General features: G+C 37.5%; 1 protein-coding gene across 5 annotated transcripts in view; it reads right to left on the bottom strand.

The window, feature by feature from the left end:
* The window catches only part of CCSER1 (coiled-coil serine rich protein 1), a 727,634-nt gene that overhangs the window by 318,846 nt on the left and 388,748 nt on the right, over window positions 1-20,040 (bottom strand). For all 5 annotated transcript variants that reach the window (XM_061477323.1, XM_061477292.1, XM_061477306.1 and 2 more), the window contains exon 9: window positions 1,455-1,538. In XM_061477323.1, the coding sequence (XP_061333307.1) occupies window positions 1,455-1,538 (84 nt within the window). The remainder of the gene's footprint in view (window positions 1-1,454; window positions 1,539-20,040) is intronic.

Genomic DNA, 20,040 nt, shown 5'->3' with positions numbered 1-20,040 from the left:
GAACTAAATTCCCTGTGGGACTTCTTTCTGCAACTGACATATATACAGATGAACTTTGACAACAGTTAACAGCAAATGAGCTACAGCTCACTGTATCAATACAGGATAATTTTACACTGACAAAACTGTCGACCAGTTAAGTAGCATATGTTCCGAACTAGACTGATATAAAATTAATGCTCCGGGACTGTGCAGAAGCTTGATGATCCCTGTGTCCCATTTTGTCATTTAATTTTAGATAATAATTACATAATACATCATTCCTTAATGTAGCCAAATATGAAACAAAGAATATTGATGACCTGTATTTATTTTGCAGATGTTAATACAGCACAGAAATCTTTCATCCTTGAGCAGTATCACATTTTTCCCATGCAGCCTGAAACTTAGCTGTTTGTGCTGGTGGTTTTGTTTAGTTCATAAAAGATGCAGTAATGGATGGGCCTGAATTCATTCTATCCAAGTTTTGAGCCAGCCACTAGACATGAGACAGTAAGGCACAGAAAGTCCCTGATTCAGATCATTAAGATGTAAATAGGGAGACAACCTCTCCTCCTGGTGCTTATACAAAATGTTAGGTGCCTGTACACCTACAACTTCCATGCAAAAGACGTATGTGCTGAATGCCTTCCTAAATGTGGTGACCCTACAGGCTTTCTTTGCAAAGTCTAAGTTATCTGTGAGAAGAGGTGGAAAAATCTCTCCTTTATTTAAAAATACTGAAGACATACATGTTTTAATCATGTTCCATCAAAAATGGAATTTAAAAATTATGTTAGTGCAGCCTTAATAAGAAAATAAAATGTATTTTCATGTGTTTGTTTGCTAATTGCTGTATCATATTTAATCTCAGCACTTAAGAGTATTCTACCTATTCTTAAAATGGCAGTACTCAAGCATTAGTAGCTCATACACTAAGGAAAGGCTTAGCAAGTATAAGAATATTTAGTATTTTATTTAAAGACATCTGTTAAGGAGAAAAAAATATTTCATTTTCTACTGAACAAATGAAAAGCTCCCATGGGAGAAGTGGTTGCAATTCATCAGGACACGTGCATGACCCTTCAATATTTCTGTCATATGCATACAGTGCTGTGCTATTTCTCTGCCTCTGATACCGCAAGACAACTGTCAACACAATATTTTCAAGGAAACTTCTACTAGCAGAGCATCTAGATAGCAGCCATGTCAGAGGCTGGCATGTCCCTAAAAATGCACAGGCAGTGTTCTTAGTGTTTATCCGAATAATTAACATAGCCCTAGGCTAGCTATTCTGTAGCAGGTGTGAAATTGTATCACTTTAGTTTCTGGTCTGGAATGACATTATCAGGTAAATTAATTTAAAAGAGAAAAACTAACCAAACAAACAAAATTGCCAAAAAAAAAACAAACCCAAACCAGAGCAAACCACTGAAAACCACCAACAGTCAAAACCAATTGCTTCTCCTGCTTACCAGCTCCTCACGAAGTTGGGCTATGAGTTCATCTCTCTCCTTCAGCTGCAGCTTCAGCACTGAGCATTCATCTTTTATTCCATCCTACAAAAAACATCAAAAGAGATGTTATAATAGGCTTAGCACTTTTACTTTGCTCTTGACAAGAAAAGACTGTTTCACATAGAGTGAGATAATTACATTCAAGTAATGAAACTCAATTGTCCTTTGTCATGTGCTGTATTTTCAATAACATATTCTAAAGTTGCTGCATAAACAAATTAATGCATCCAAAGACATTACACAGAAGTGTGATTAGCTCCCTGCACAGAAGTCCATTTCATTGTTTTTGCATCTTTTAAGCCTTTTTTATTGAAGATTTTATCAGATCATTCTTTTTCAGTTAAGGAATGATTGTGAAGTGCTAAAATTTCACTCATACAAAACAGCATTAGAGAAATATCAATTTAGAAGCGCTATTGTGGAGCTCTTGATCTTGGAAAGGAAGAAAAAGAAAGTATAATGGACATCCACAGGAAAAGTAAAGCACCTTTTCCATGCATACATTCTTTTGTCTCATGTCAGCCAAAATAGCAGCAATTCTGGTACTGACTGGGTGGAGAAAAGAATAGGTACTGCTTAGTGACCTTTGACTAAAACTCAATTTAACTTGCATGAAAAATTAACCTAATAGCTAAGACTGCAGCCAAACCTAGGCTCATGAGGCAGTCTGCAAGCTGTCCCCAGGCAATTTCATGAGTTCATGTCAGTTTAAACACCTTTTTTTGGAGACAAAACATTGATCAAATTTTTGTGTTGTTCTGATAAATATCTAGGAGGAGAAACTCAGATTAAATGATCGAGCTGCTGAAGAATAAAACCATAGCAAATGAATCAGACAACTAGCTGATTGTACAACCATAAAGGAAGAATTGTATCTTTACATCCTTCTAGCACAGAGTCATATTTACAAAGTTTGGGAATTTTACTGGTTTGGAGTATCGTTATTTAAAAACAAACAAACAAACCCCCACAAACAGAAAACCCCAAAACAGCAATGACAAAAATACCTAAGCCATACAAAAAAACAAAAAAACCCTGCTGAAAAAACATTTACACAACACTTGTTTAAAAATACTAAAATTGGACCTCTAGCAACCACATAAGTACAAAAGCGCAGAAATTCAGGCCACAAAGATCTTAGGGGTTCAAAAGGGTATAATGGCCATGATAATCTTGAACTCTGTCGTTGCTAATGTGCTTGCAACTCCAAATGAACTCACAAATATGAGGCAGAACAGTAAAGAATGTGAAGTCCATTTTCCTCAGTTAAATGTCTGGCTATAATAAATACCTTTCAAAATAATAATATTGTTCATCATCCATTCTAACGGAACTGGAAATAAAAACAAGACACTCACACATAAACCCCCAAATATTTACAACTGGAATGAAATGAGATACGCTATTTCTGGCAGGTGGGTAACGGACCTGTTTACACATTACTTCAGTACTATGTACAGATCTCCTGAAAGACTCAAATTTATGAAAAAGGCATAACTTGCACTACCTCTTTTACAGAAACACAGAAATTTTTCTTTGCTATATGATACAGCGACATTTCATGCTTACTATCTACTAAGAGATTGCTGTTTAGGAATGTTAACTGAAAATAAAATACTAGCACATCCCAGCATACAGCCCTCAGCACAGGATGTGTTATCAGTATAAATTTAACACTTTTGTTAGCATAATACCTGCTTATAAAAATCTGTCTTAAAGTATCAAGACCTTCACTATTATTTTTCTGAAAGTGAGGTATTTAAAAAAAAAAAGGCTTTGAAAATTATGTGACATTAGCTATCGTACTCCATTTCTAGTTATTCAGAGTTCTTTTGGTCACCTTGGTTTCATACTGTTGTTATCTCCCGATTTTCCCCTTTTTAACTGAAAAAAAAGTTAGCAGAACATAGAGTGGAAGAAGGAAAACAGGAAGGTCCTATAGCCAAGACATTTACAAAAAACAACGTGGAGAAAGCACACACAGTATGCATGCTGTAATGCATACGGTAACTACAGCAGGAAAGATTTCCGAGATGAGCTCTGGCACCAGGTATTGTCTAAGAAGAAATGCAGGCCTCCCTTGGCCTAGTGAGAACCTGAAGAACAGATTTGCCTCCCAGAGCTTCCAAAGACTTAAAAAGCATGCTGCATCTCTCATGGCAAAAAACATTCATGCACCCACCTGGATCTTCCACCCCACAAAAGGGACTGACCCCTTTTGCCCAGCACAGCTCCCCAGGCACTCAACTTCAACATTCCATGCAACAATCTCTCATACAATACAGACTAACTGTCATTACAGTTTGGAGAAAAAATATCCAGGGTAATTATTTTCTCTTGTCTTGCTGCATATCAGGGAAACTGATTAACACCTGCCAGTGAGACATGACTCCTGTAAATCAAAATGCTGCATTATTAGCTCCTGTGCAGACCATGGCATCTTATGAAAAGCACGTGCTGCAATTTCTGGGGGACCCATTGTGCTGGGATACTTGAGACTATGAGGTTTGGACCCTCACCCTTCATGCTTCTGCTGCCAAAGAGAAGACTTCATCTGCACCTAAGCATCTCAGAAAGGAATGACCTTAAGATAGGATCTTTCTTGTAACCTGCTGTACACGTACATCAGTGCCAATGTAGGAGTTACCCAGAATTATCTAGTAAAAGGGGAATACTAGCAATGCCCCAGGTTTTACGTTATTGTTTAGTAAAAATAGCAGCAAATAATAAACACACTCTATATTCCATCTACTCTATGCTACACTGTGTTTGAAAGTAGCAGAGCACTCTTTTTTCCTTGCTGAACACAGCATAGAACTGGGATTTTATTTTAGCACGTGGTATCTGCACAGGTGTCATTTGTTCTATGAATGCAAGACAAAGGGAGAAGACAAATCGTGCTTGCTGCTTCTCCTGTTTCTATTATATTTCAAGGACATTTCTGCTATAATACCAACTGAGAACACAAATAGAAGAAAGAAATTAACATACTGGAATAAAAGAGAAAAGTAGTCAGCCACAGAACGGCCTGGGTAATTTCAATATCCCATACATCTGTCTGAATGTAGCAGCAATAGAAATAAAAAAATGTTATAGAACCAACTGTTACCAAAACAGTGAATACAGTTCTTACGGAAAGTAACTATTGAAAAGCTAGGGAAGGAGAAAAGACTCCAAAAATCACACTTTGCACGAGAGCCAAAATATTTCAGTGAAGGCTTGAGTGGAGGATACCAAAGAAGTCACACATCATCGAAGGGGGACGGAGAGGGGCATCAAATGCTTGCGGAATGCCATGTCATTTATTAGCCCAGACACAAATAGCAATGCATAGTAGAGAATGTGAATTCGGCAACAAATCGTCTTTACTCCTTAGGAGGCCTGAAATATTCCATTATGTACTATGACACTGTAATACAGTGCAAGACAAAACAAAATAACCCAAACCTACCTGAAAACCAGAATTCCCTTCTAAGGAATTGTCACAACACCACATCAAAGAGGAAGGGACTTGAAAAGGATGGCCTGCTTTTAGCAGAGCTTGCAGTCAGTGCATTACAAGTCTACACTGTAATTACACATCTGGAAGAAACATTCCTACATTAGTAGGAATGCATTATATGTTACATATACTATTACATATCATAATGATATTCTTATTATTAATATTTGGTTGTAAGAATTCTGCATCCCATTGCAGTATGCATGTCCATAGCAGGCTTGTCCAAGACTCTGGAAATACTAGATAAAAAGTCAATTAACAGCACATTCTTAAAGAAAACTGTTAGACACTGCATGATCTGTAAATAATAATAATAATTTAAAAAGTAAATAAAACAAAACTATTTTCTTTTATTAAATGGAGATAATAAAAGTTATAATCTAAATTCTAAGCATACTTCATAAAGCTGCTGGTGCAAAATATCTGTCGTATTTTCCTTGCTTATATTCTCTGATACTATTAAAAAAACAAACCACCATCACCGCACAGAATTTAGCTATATATTCCCTATGGTTCAACTGTTATTATTATACATGTTCATGGTCAGAGTATTTTTAAACTCATCATCTTTCTACTTCTTCCAATTATCACTCTTTTACTTACTTTCAGTCGCAGGCTATAACAGTGATTGCTATATCTTAGTACCAGTATTTTCCCATTTCAGTTTAATTCTGTCCACCTGGGAAAACGTGAAACATAATAGCAAATCTGTTTCTCATCAGATCAGGTCACAAGATGACAAATGGTGCTGTGTGTGTGAAGACAGCTACAGCAGGTTATGCATAAGTAGAAAAAAAATAGTAATTTTCCTTTTGAAAACTTACTTTATACCTCTTCATACTTCAGACAAATGGGCATATCATGCTTACTGAAATCAAAGTGCTATAAACAGAACTAACCAAGCATTATGGAAGATAAATTTACTGCAATTTTACTTTAATATTAAACAGAATATGCTGCCAAATAGTACCATAATATTAGAATATTATAAAACTAATCTGATAAATGTTCTGAATTTCAGATGCTAAGCAGATTCTGTATCAACTTACGGTAATGCAAAAATCAGCAATTACTTAGGATGTAGTGTCTTAAAATAATATCATCCTCTAACACCGAACTAAGAAACTGAAAACTGAAGATCAGGTCCAGAAAGCTACATAAATGCGAGAATAGTTGAAGCTTCCTCGAAGTTATGCAGCAGATTTAGGTAGCAAAATTAATAAGTTTCTGGATAACAGTTTATAACATTCAGAAAAAACACAGTTTATTTTAACATGTACAGGATTTTTATGCCAGCATGTAGAGTCCAAACTATGTACAGGGTCTAGACTATGTACAGGATATCCTTTATGGTTTGCTCTATACCACCTGCATCTGAAGAACACCAAGTACTTTTGTAGATCTTACTTGAAGTTTGTATAGGAGCACCATTATCTCTCTCCAAACTGAGCCTCCCACTTGTGTTAACATGAATCACATTGATATAATTTTAATAAAAGGAAGAGCATCTACATATCTGACTTACTTATGTTAGATGACTTCTGGGTATTGACTGTACTCAGAAACAGGATTTTATCATATCATGAATCTTAAAATCATAGAATGGCTTGAGTTGGAAAGGACCTTAAGGATCATCTAGTTCCAGCACCCTGCCATGGACAGAGACACATCACACTAGACCATGTTGCCCAAGGCTCTGTCCAACCTGGCCCTGAACACTTGAACACAGGGATGGAGCATTTACCACTTAGTTTTGTTACTGTTATCAGCATTTTAATTAAAGTTGTAATGACCTTAACATGAGGTAGAGAACCTGAGACTGTGCTGTTTCAGGTGTCAAAATGAAGTCACCAGTCTTAAGTCACAGGCTTGCCAAGCTGGTGAAGAAGGCTTTAAACTAAAGTAGCTGGGGGAGGATGCCCTGGGCTGCATCATAAGAACCATGGCCAGCAGGTTGAGGGCAGAGCTCTACTCTGCTCTCATGAGATCCCACCTGGAGTACTGTATCCAGATCTAGGGCCCTCAGCAAAAGAGGGACATGCACCTGCTTGAGCAAAGCCAGAGGAGGGCCAAGATGATCAAGGCTGGAGCACCTCTCCTGTGAAGACAGGCTGAAGAGTTGGGCTTGTTCAGTCTGGAGAAGAGAAGGCTCCAGGAGACCTTACAAAAGTCCTCCAGTACCTAAAGGGGGGCTAGAAGAGGTCTGGAGAGGGACTTTTTGCAAAGGCATGTAGTGACAGGACAATGGCTTTAAACTGATAAAGGGGAGATTTAGATTGGGAATTAGAAAAAAAAAAAATAAAAATCTTTAGTATGAGGGGGGTGAGACACTGGCACAGGTTGCCCAGAGAAGCTGTGGATGCCCCATCCCTGGCAGAGTTCAAGGCCAGGCTGGATGGGGCTTTAAGCAACCTGGTCTAGTGAAGGTTATCCCTGACTATGACAGGAGAGGGGGGTGGAAATATATGATCTTCAAAGTCCCTTCAGACCCAAACTATTCCATGATACCATGATTCTGTGTGTTTCTACCATGTTACCGTACGTACACAGTATGTCTTTCCAAGGTTTTATTTTTCCTTTTTTGTGTTCACTCTAGCTCTACATGTTGTATCAATTTATATCCGTCATATCAATTCCTTTCAATCACACCAAGAGAGAAAGGAACTGGCTGGCTGCAATTCTTCACATGTGCAAAGCACATTGATTTTTCTTCTTTGGCTTATCTGTTGCTTTGGTGCTGTGCCAGTCCAGTTAGTCTTGGCTTGAGTCCTGACAATGCTCCCAGAGAGCAACCACTGACTTCAGGCAATTGTAATGACTTCAGACACTGCCATGCCAGCTGTTGCTCAAGCCCAGCACAAGGGCAAGCCCACACTTGAGAAATTCCCATTAAAGCATAACATGGCAACTCAGATTGATCTCCCATGGCACCTTCACTGAACACAAGCAGAGTCTCACTACAGGGTGTCTTCCTAGTGGGAGCAAAACAAATAAAACCCTGAACCAGCTTTGGAAGCTAGGGTCATGTCAGACATCATTATGTACATCTTTCAGAGCAGCTACAGCATTTAAACGGCTTCTAAAGGAACACCTCTATATTTCATCACTTGATCGTAAAATCAAATGGAGTTTGAAGCACAGGATGATTAATCCTCATAAAATCTTACATGATTCTATATCATATTTACCTAAGTTCAGTTACATGGAATGTGTCAAATACTTTAATGAAAAAATTTTTAACAGCTACATTCATTTGAATACTAGAATTCAACTGAAACTTTACTATGAAGCTAACACTCACAGAATCTGTAAGGCTATGCAATTTTAGCCTTAGCCATTTACGAATACAGAGCTAAGTAAATGTCTTCTTCATAGCGATCCAACTGTCAGTTAACTGTGAAATACACATTGAGCAAATTAATGTTTGGTTTTCTATTTTTATTTCTCCTTCAGCTGAATTTTGCTCCTTTCAGAAGCAATAATAAAAAGCATGGAGTTTAAAGGAATGCAGTTTGATTAATAAACTGCAAAACATAAAATGAATGATCATGCCTGGTAAAGCAAAAGGTGTATCTAACGCTCAGAAACTGTGAACGGCAACCAGGAGTGGAAATGGATAACAAACCCCATAAATGTATTTTCCGTGATATAACCACCCTATTTACTCCCTCCTTATGGTTCTTCCCGAGCCAGAATTCACATCCACAGTAAGACAGAGAAAACCGAGAAAATCCAATCCCCCAAATCTTACTTCTGTTTCAAACCTGCCGCCGAACAATGTCACTGCTCCTTCCTTAAGAAATGACAGGAATATTTCCTATTCATCTTCTCCTTATCTCCCATCATTTTATAAAGTCTGTATACCTACTGCCTGACACCCACCATCTGTTTGAAGCTCAGGAATACCTCCTTTCTTATAGAAACCACCCTGCACCTCTGATCAAAACCTTTAATCCACCTTTTCTAGTTACACTATATCCCTCATTCAAACCAGGTAACCCAGATTCCATACAGCACTTCATCAGTGGCTCAGCCATCCATTCACACAATCAGGTTATGATATTTTGGTTTGCATTAAGAATTAGTTTGAATTTTTACTTAGAAATTAAGGGCTCAGATACATAGAAAAACCCCATCACAAATCTCTTCATAAACCTAAAATTAAGTGTGACACAATTCAGAATAAGTAATCTTCAGCAACAACGTCCCTGTACCTACTTTGTTAAGAGCCCTGCAAGAATTGTTAAGTACAATTACTCAAATATATGTTTGGAGGTTTTTTTATGTATTTGGGTAGCTACTATGGTGGTATTATGAGGAACTACACACAGGGTCTACAAATTCTCTTTTCTGATTCAGAAAAATGGGCCTGTTCTTCCCCCTGTGTGTCTGCTGATACTGAATTCAAACTGCCTTTCATCTTTAAATCATTTGGTATGACGAGATCTTTCTGCAACACCTCATTTTAAGGCCGATTATTATGGACCATTCTGGATGCATAATTCTTCCTTTAATAAATGACTACTTACATCCTTTGTACTCAACATCTAATCTGCCATTAATCCAAGAGAAGAATTTCCCACTCATCCTCTTATTTTTTAAAAGCCTTTGATAAAGGGTCTTGTTGAAAGCTTTTTGGAAATTGAGTTAACCACACAAAACAGATCATCTTTATTCACAAGCAGACTTCTGAGGTATGATTAAAATCTTAAAGTCAGGTCTGCTCTTCCCCATTTATTGTATTAATTCATGGGCCAAGTAACTTTATTTTCCAGAACAGTTTTACTAATTTAGCTGCTAACAATGTCAAATTAAAAGAACCTTAAAAAAACAAAACCAAAACCAACGAAAACCCAACAATAACAAAAACACAACAACAAAAACTGTCATTTCCATATCATTTTGCTAATAAGATGATTTAAGCAACAGATAACAGGCAAGAGTAAGCATTTCAGCAATTTTTTGTATCAATTTCTCTAGCATATTTCTTTAGCATACTTAAATGAGTAGCTGGTGCAAAGATTTCTTATCCTACATTATTCCATTATTATTCTCAGATATCTTCAACTGGCATCTCAAGACTTCCCAGACTAGTTCCCCCCTATGCTGCTGGTGTATTCGCTTGTATAGAAACACAGATCATTTATTTACCTTTTTTTCAATAACCTCCTTTGTCAGGAATGCTTTCTTATACAACAACTATCTTTCAGCATTGGAAATTCTCTGGAAGACCTTATACCATTTAACAATTCAAATAAAACCTTTTACAATCAAGGTGGGATTTTTTTGTTTGTTATTTTAGTATTTTGGCCTTGCTTATTTTATTTTTACATTAAATTGTAACCATGAAGTTTAGCAATGTAATATTCTCCTATTAACTCTCATAATCAGGAAAAAATATCTTATTTGTATCTATTTTATTGCCCTAGTACCAAATCAGCAACAGCAAAACCCCTTCCCATTCTTACATGCAAACCAACCTTAATCATGTAATACACGTAGGCCAATTCACATGAAAAAAAGCACCCATAAGATCTGTAACTTTGTACAGGCATAATTCCACTCACAACTGAAATACAGACACTTTTTCACTGGTATGTCACAGTTTCCTTTCTGGCAAGCAGCATGATAAAACCAGTTAGGCCAAGAAGTAAAAATATCTGCCAACTGCTGTATTTTTCTTTTTTTTTAATGTTTCATTACTGCCAAGGCAGTAAATGCATTTTTTTCATATTCAGAGGATAATGTTCTACATAAAACCTCACTTCTCTAAATGGAAGGAGAAAAGTCCAGATCAGATCCTGACTCCCCTGGGAGGATATAAACAGCAGCTTTCTTTCTGGCTTCAACACAGCACAGGCTACCAAGCTGAAGTCTCCGCTGAATCCACTGTAGTCTTCCACTATTGGCTTGAAAATGTGACACCGTTTCCATTATTTTATTACATATTCAACATTTATGCCTTAAAATAGTCCCTCTCTTGCTTCCTGGAATCACAAGAGAGAAAATTTCAAACAGGGGGAAAGGACAGCCTTAAAAAATAGTGGCTTCAGCTCTTCCAGTTGTGAGGAAAAACGTGACAAAACCACCTCTTGTGCACAATAAGAGACAAAATAAATGTTTAAATTTTCCAATTATTATTTTTTAAAGCCACATCAAGATTTTCCTTAGGATCTAGATAAAAATAATTCTACATTGACCAGGATGATTCAGGGAGGAAACAAATACATTTTTAGAGCTACCAAACATAGGAGAATTTGCAGAAGTAATCTTACGTTCTTAAGAGATTAAGAAAGAGATCCAGCCAGCCCTGGCTGAAGTTATAATTATGAAAATAATGTGCAATTTCAGGATAGTTTTTAGAATCCAATATACAAATGCTTGTATGCATGGATAAAGTATGAAAATAAATACAGAATTAACAATGATATACAAGTTGCCATTAAATACCATTTAGTGCAGATATGGATATTAACATTATGAAAGCTCATGGTGACAGTGTACCCTGTTCTCTGCCAGGTTATTAAGAAAATGATTAAATAAGGAAAAATGCTGCAAAATCTTTGATTTATATAGGCCAGGTGTCTTCATGAGACAGAATTTAGAATTTCTTCATATATCACATGCTTTATCTTTCTATAGAATGGGAAATACGTTATAGAGACAAAAGCAAATTCTAAGGAAAGAGGCATCAAAAGAGCATACAGACTAGTAAAACAGCAGAGAACAAAAAATGCACTTTGGAAATAAAGAGTTTACCTCAGATTAACCTAAGTTTTTCCCTCACTATTTTGGATTATAAAGTTTTATTTGGCCACTAATATTTCATGATATTAAAAGACCAAAATTACTAATTCTAAAGATCACTTTTATTCCGGTAGGTAGACTAGGTAAAAAGCTGATTTAGAAACTGCCTATTATCTAATATATGTTAAGCACACTATGATACATACAGAATAGTTGTATTTTAAAGCTAGGCACATGTCCATTTTTAGTTTTGAATAAGCTTTTGATTTTGACTGTACGTAGACGACCTCAAGTTCAAGTGCCTTTTAAGATGCCCACAAAAAAAAAAGCATGAAAATAAGCCTACTATTAAGTAGGCTACAAAGGTTCTGCACTTCCTTTGGTAAATGTTTATAGGAACCAATATTTATTTTATTACTTAAAAAGATGCCTAAAAATTTTCCCATTACCTTAATTCTGCTAATCATCCTATGGTGTGTTAATTGTTGCATCCTGGTTTAAATACTTCTGTAATTTCAGCAACCAACATAAACATTCTGGAATTCTGACATTACAAATTAAATCAAATGAGTGCCAAGAGTGACAATTTCAAAAAACGCATTAAATCCAGTAAAATTCTAGTTTTGTGTGCCCAATCTGAAAAAAAATTTCTTTCCAGAGAGAATAAGTTCTGGAGCACTGACTCATAATGTTAAGAAATCAGAATCTTTGAAAGGTCACAGATCCCACCGAAGCTCTTAACTGGGGAACTACTGAAGGATTAACAGATTGAAAATGACTTTTTAAACGAAATTTAAAATACTAATATAAACTACATGCTCAAAAGCATATTTATTTCACTTTCTGCAATGTTTGTGCTCCTGTATTAACTAAAGAATAGCACGCATACTGAAACAACCATACATTTTTAAATATAGGGAATCTGCTAATTTTGTTACACTTTAACAGATGACAAATTGCTTCCTTATTTCCCTTTCCCCCTCCAAATTCCTACATACACAATAGTTTGAACTACGGGCTCTTTTCAGGTGTAAATTCCAAACATTTCCATATGAAGAGGCTCCTTTTTTCATTCAGAGCAGGAAATTCAGAAATACAAAAGGGAGGTAAGTATTGCAGTGGAGCACCCCGAATAGCCTGCAACAAGTGACAGGTTTCCTGAGCTTTGTGCCTATGAAAAAAAGGACTTCCATCTCCACACAACGTAAACACAAATACTGGATTAATGCCTAATGACATCTCTACCTGTGGACATATTAAAACTATTAAAAAAAATAATCTCAACACATAATCTCTTTTCTGTGTCAATTCTTTTATCACTTTCATACCAGTCTTAACTCCTTTTATTCCAAAAGGTTCCTTAAATCTGGAAGACCCTCATATTCATTAAAATAAGACCACAAAGTACCATAATAATATAAAAATAAACACAGTGCAGGGGCTATTGTGGAGAATATTATACCCTCTCAAACTATATATAATACTCGTGATTTGCTACTGCTTATATCAAACACATTATATCAATAAACGTACCAGATAGTATCACTGTCCTTTTAAATAAAGTAGGAGCAAATAAAACGATGCACAGCTGGTGGCAAATCAATAATTCATTCTGATATTTCAAAACATCTTGCTACACTTTATGTAAAACCTGCACACATAAAACACGAAGATTGATTCCTGCCTATTGAAACAAGGAGGCACAAAAGTACAAAATGTAATCAGTTCTAAGTAATGTTAATTTTGATGGCTTGGTAATGGAAAATAACTGCGGCGCTTGAAGGTAGTTGACATAGTTTCAGGCCCTCAGGACCTCAGTACAAAAGGTGTGAGAAAAGCAGAATAGAAGGACAGGACCTGGGGATGGGGAGTATCTGGGACTAGCAGAAGGGAGCACACATTTTGCAGAACTTTTTATTAATATTAAAATATATTAAATGAATAGATATAAACTAGAGATTAATTTACCTGGTAATAACTTTGTAATTATGCATTTGAATTAAAAGCATCCAAATGCTAATAAGAACTAGTTAACTCCAGTGGGTAGCTATGATTGCCTATTACTAAACTTGATCTTTTACAGATGGGGAAAGTTGCAGGGTTACAATCTCATAAAAAATAGATGATTCTTCTATATGGGTACTCATATGAATCAACTCTTTCCACTCAAATCTCACCACCTCTTCTCTGCTCATTTTGAAGAAACAAAGAAAAATGCCAGGAAGTTCAGTCAAAAAAGAGCTTGATGTTATTTTCTTTAGGCAGTTTCCCAGAGATCCAGTTACTAGAACAATTTTTTAAGATCATATTTTAAGTGAAGTGTGTGTGCCACAGTGGCATTAATTGCAGTGCAATGCTAGACCTAGTTAAGTTCCTGCATGATTCTTCCTTTGCCATCATTACAGGGTCTTAGTTACTTACCCTTTCTCATTTTGATTATTAAAAAGCATATTCCACTTACAGCAGACCTCTGCTGTCTCCTGGTTCTTTGTCAAAAAAAGGAAGACTAGATACATTTCACTGTCAATTTTTTCCTGGGGAAGTATTCTGTCCTGACATACCCCCAGAGAAGCTTAGCCAATAGATGTGGTGAGACCGGAGAGATTAATGAGCTCATTATAATTCATCAAAGAGTGATGTGGGGATGACTGCTCGCTTTAATTAGTTTTATTACTGTAGGAAATTGTTTCATATGCCAAGCTCATCACCAAGCATGCCTGGAAAACATTAGAGTGGTAATCAGACTTGATACAAGAACCTTTAATTAGCCTGTAAGGCTAAAGGCACTTATAATGACAAGGAAAGTATTAAAAAGATGGACATGAGAGTGGATTGCATAAAATAATTAATCATGTCTAATAATTCGATAAACAGCAGAATGGTGATTTCAAGTTAAGTATTTGGTGGAACAGCCATGTTGCTATGGCACACCTCATACTCTTCCTGTAATCATGACATTAGCTGACAGTAATAGATTTAGAAAGTTTAATAGGTCAGGTTTGCTCAGATAATAAATCCTAATGCAAATTAAATATGACTCAATTATTATAATGAAAATGTTAATTGGTAACTGGAATTTCTTCAGAAATATGTGGGCTTCTTTTCCCCCAGTCACCCCCCAGATTAGCAAATACATTTTCACATATTTCTTGTCAATTCTAAGTTGCAGGTAAACAACAGGTAAAAGAATGGCAGATTTGGATGCAAAGAAATGGAAAATCATCTTAAGAATTTTGTTCAGTCTGCAAAAGTCCTGCTAAAGAATGGATTAAATTTTAGGACCCCACCCTTTTTAACATTTAAAGGCCTAGAACATAGTCACATTGAAGGTCTCTTCATCATTACACAGTAGTTTAATGTCTAATCTCTGTAACCTCAATTTATTACAATCATGACTACCTTATCATCATTTTAATTACACACTTTCTCTTTAAGCAACAGTAAACCTTTCTAAGCCCTGGTAGTGGTTTAACCCCAGCCAGCAACTATGTGCCACACAGCCACTTGCTCACTACCCTGCAGTGGGATGGGGGAAAGGATCAGAAGGGTAAAAAGTGAGAAAACTCATGGGTTTAGATAAAGACAGTTAAAAGACAGTAAAGCAAAAATTGCACAGGCACAAGCAAAGCACAATAAGGCATTCATTCACAGCTTCCCACCAACAGACTGGTGTTCGGCCATCTCCAGGAAAGCAGAGCTCTATCACACATAATGGGTGTTTGGGAAGACAAATGGCGTTCTGCAAACATCCTCCCTTCTTCCTCTTTTCCCCCAGCTTTTATTACTGAGGAAGACATCATGTGGCATGGAATATCCCTTTAGTCAGTTGGGGTCAGCTGTCCTGGCTATGTCCCCTCCCAAATTCTTATGTACCCCCAGCCTACCCACTAGCTAGGTAGTGTCAGAAGCAGAAGAGGACCTAGCAGTAATGAAAACATCTTTTATCTATAGTGTTTTACGCACAAATCCAAAACATGGCCCCGTACAACCTACTATGAAGAAAATTAACTCTACCCCAGCCAAAACCAGCACAGCCCTACATTCCCGATTATTTGCAATTTCAATGTATTTAGTATTGAGTTTGGCCAGGGATGTGAAAGGTAACAGGAACGGCTTGTATAGGTGTGCCACAAACAAAAGACAGACTAGGGATAATGTAGGCTCTCTCCGGAAGCTAATGGGAGAATTGGCTACCCTGGATTTGGAGAAGGCTGAGCTTCTCAGTGACTTCTTCGTCTCAGTCTTCACCTGCAAGAGCTCAGACCACACCACCCAAGTCTTGGAAGTCAGATGCAGGGACTGTGAGAATGAAGACCTTGGGCCCACTGTAGGAGAGGATCAGATTCAAGATCATCTTAAGAACCTGAATGTGCATAAGTCCATGGGACTCAATTCTGTCTTTTGCTTGTTACTGGTCTCACACCTTATAATCCTCCTTTTCCTTTCATTTCACCTGGGTCAGGCATAATTAAAGGCTGTAACCTTCCTGAAGCCACACCAGTTCTAAGCCTAGAATTTTATATTCCCAAAAGATTTCCAATTACTTGAGAGTGGGTAGGGTGAACCATTACCAACAAAACCGAAAATATTTACCAGTAAGATTCCCGGGTCCGTTTTCAATCATTGGAACTGGTGGAGGGATTTTTCTGGGTGTTACTTTAGGAATGATTAATGCTGATTTCCCAATCAGTTATTATTAGCATATTTCTTTTTCTTGTACATTATCTTTTTTGAGGTTCAACAGTATCCTTAGCAACTGAATTGGAATATCTAGTCCCGACATGTGATCTGGGAATCACTTTATATTTTAATAGCCCAATGTAAGGAGACATATTTTCTGCAGCTTACGCTGTGAAAGAGTAACAATAGAAACAAATCAAACCCACCACACCACACCAGCCCCCTTTCATATCTAGGCGGGAGGATCTGAACAGGTTTCAGTATAGTCATCTGACAATTGTACACAGTCTATTTATTTGAGCTACAGAAAACAAAAGGTAATTTCAGCAATGCAAGCTAATTCCAAGGTAATGAATTCAGCAATGCAAGGTAATTCCAATGCAAGGTAATACCAATTCAGGTAAAATCTGTTCAGTATCAGTTTTTTATGTATAGAAGATAAAGCTAGCTATAGCTTTGGTAAGCCATAGAGTCATCATTCCGCACATCTTGAAGACTGAAAATGAATGTGAGATGGCATTAATTTGGCACTTTCAACATATGTATTATTTACACTTTCCTATGAGCTGTTGAGTGGAACTGGGGTTAAGTATCAAATCTCAAGCAAGGCAGTAACACAAAAGAGACATTGAGAGCAGTTCTGCTTTGCTGTGTTGAGCTGATCCTCTCTGAACTTGAAGTATAACTGCCTTCAATAACACAAAATTAAAGACTGCTTTTGTCCATTTGCCTGAAAAATCATTCAACATACAAAAATACCATGTTTGCCCTTGAGTAAGACCTATTTCACAGTTTTAACAATGGGATTAGCTTATCACTTATCAGAATAAATCTTTTGGGAAGGGGGAAGAAAGAGAGACAAAGAAGATTCTGGAGCTTCGGTGTTTTGGGTTTTTTTTTTTTTTTGTAAGAATGAAAAGAGGTGGGGAAATACTGCATGCAACTGAGGACTCTTGTCTTCTTCTGTATTAATAGTTCAAATACTCAGAAAAGTTTCATTCTCTTTACTAAGTATGCTTTTTGTATTGTTGTACCGTAATACCAGCTTTAAAACGTTTTAAAAACATTCCCCCAGACTGATTTGTATACCTTCCATTTTCTTTTTATAAGGCTACACAGTAGAACCTATTTGTAGACTAATGCTTACAATTCTTACAACAAATCTGTTCTTTACATGTTTTGTAAATTACACAATAAAAACATGGTAGGAAAAGAATCTGTATACTTGTGAAAAGAATACTTTGAAAATCCCTGTTGAACTGGCCACTGAACCTTTAAATTATGTTAAAGTTGTTCCTCGTCACCACTGAATACTCTATTTACATCAGTTTGTTTGTGGAAAGAATACAATCACATTTCTAACACTCGATGTCAGTTAGTACTAATAACAAAAGCTGCTGCTGAAGTACTTGGCCACATACACAAAAAACATAGGTTTGTTTTGGTTTGAAAACTAATAGCAATAGGATTCTTCAGATATTCAGAACTGTATATGGGTATGCAGACACACATGAGCTACACATTCAAAATAAACTTAGAATTTCAATTTCTTCAGTTTTGTGGTACCTGACACAGGAAGATCCAAACAGTGCTCCAATTCTGAGAACATGCACATAAAAATCTTCAGGATAATGTGAACAGGTAGAATCACTGAAAATTATGGTGAGCTCTGCTGTGTTTGGACCAGTTGTATCAAGCAAATATTTATTTTTAACAAAATAATAGTTTTGGTTAAAAGAAACACAGTCCAAATGATTTAAAAAAAATAATTGAATTTTGTCAAGTTCTATTTATATTTAATAGTCAATCATAACAGTTTTTAATTCTGGTAACAAAGTTATGGTGAGAAATCCTGATAACATGTCTGGTAACAAGTCCTTCGTTATCTTATTAGCACTTTAATCACTGTAGCTCACTCATATTTTCTCAAATATGTATTTTTGAAAAACATAAAGGCTATGGTATCAATCACTCCAGTCTTCAAAAAGGGCAAGAAGGAGGACCCGGGTAACTATAGACCCGTCAGCCTCACCTCCATCCCTGGGAAAGTGATGGAACACCTTATCCTTGGTACCATCTTAAGGCATATCAAGGATAAGAAGGTTATGAGGGGCAGTCAACATGGCTTCACCAGGGGGAAATCATGTTTGACCAATCTCTTAGCCTTTTATGAGGAAATAACACGGTGGATGGATGATGGCAGAGCGGTGGATGTGGTCTACCTTGACTTCAGCAAAGCATTTGACACAGTCTCCCACAGCATCCTCGCGGCTAAAATGAGGAAGTGTGGACTGGATGATCAGGTAGTGAGGTGGACTGCGAACTGGCTGAAGGAGAGAAGCCAGAGAGTTGTAGTCTATGGGGCCGAGTCTAGTTGGAGGCCTGTAACTAGTGGAGTGCCTCAAGGGTCAGTACTGGGACCGGTATTGTTTAATATATTCATCAATGATTTAGATGAGGGAATTGAGTGTACTATCAGCAAGTTTGCTGATGACACTAAGCTGGGAGGAGTGGCTGACACGCCAGAAGGCTGTGCTGCCATCCAGCGAGACCTGGACAGGCTGGAGAGTTGGGCAGGGAATAACTTGATGAAATATAACAAGGGAAAGTGTAGAGTCCTGCATCTGGGCAGGAACAACCCCAGGTTCCAGTATAGGTTGGGGAACGACCTGTTAGAGAGCAGTGTAGGGGAGAGGGACCTGGGGGTCCTAGTGGACGACAGGATGACCATGAGCCAACACTGTGCCCTTGTGGCTAAGAAGGCCAATAGCATCCTGGGGTGTATTAGAAGGGCGGTGGTTAGTAGGTCGAGAGAGGTCCTCCTTCCCCTCTACTCTGCCCTGGTGAGACCGCATCTGGAATATTGTGTCCAGTTCTGGGCCCCTCAGTTCAAGAAGGACAGGGACCTGCTGGAGAGAGTCCAGCGCAGGGCAACTAAGATGATTAAGGGAGTGGAGCATCTCCCTTATGAGGAAAGACTGAGGGAGCTGGGTCTCTATAGTTTAGAGAAGAGGAGACTGAGGGGGGACCTTATAAGTGTCTATAAATATATAAAGGGGGAGTGTCACGAGGATGGAGCCAGGCTCTACTCAGTGGCAAACAACGATAGGACAAGGGGTAATGAGTACAAACTGGAACACAAGAGGTTCCACTTAAACTTGAGAAGAAACTTCTTCTCAGTGAGGGTGACGGAACACTGGAACAGGCTGCCCAGGGAGGTTGTGGAGTCTCCTTCCCTGGAGACATTCAAAACCCGCCTGGACACATTCCTGTGTAACATTATCTAGGTGTTCCTGCTCCGGCAGGGGGATTGGACTAGATGACCTTTCGAGGTCCCTTCCAATCTCTAGCATACTGTGATACTGTGTGATACTGTGATTCTCCTCTTATGAAAAAATAAACCTAAGTTTTTCATCAGCATAGCCTGTTCATGACAAATGACTTATTCAAATAACATCACTGATCCGTATCGATCTTTATGTCAAATTCAGTCTCCGTGACACCCACTTCAAAGATGGGCACGATCTCAGTCCTTCAACTTTAAAGTACTTACTGTCCTATACTTTAGAATCTTTCTACATGCATTTTTCAGAAAAGGTCAAACCTTTATCAGAC

This window comes from Pezoporus flaviventris, unplaced genomic scaffold, assembly GCF_033815535.1.
Source record: "Pezoporus flaviventris isolate CSIRO_AGI_PZ_B2104156 unplaced genomic scaffold, CSIRO_AGI_Pfla_v1 ptg000002l, whole genome shotgun sequence".
NCBI classification, from domain to species: Eukaryota; Metazoa; Chordata; class Aves; order Psittaciformes; family Psittacidae; genus Pezoporus; species Pezoporus flaviventris.
This window is presented reverse-complemented; position numbering and strand designations above follow the sequence as displayed.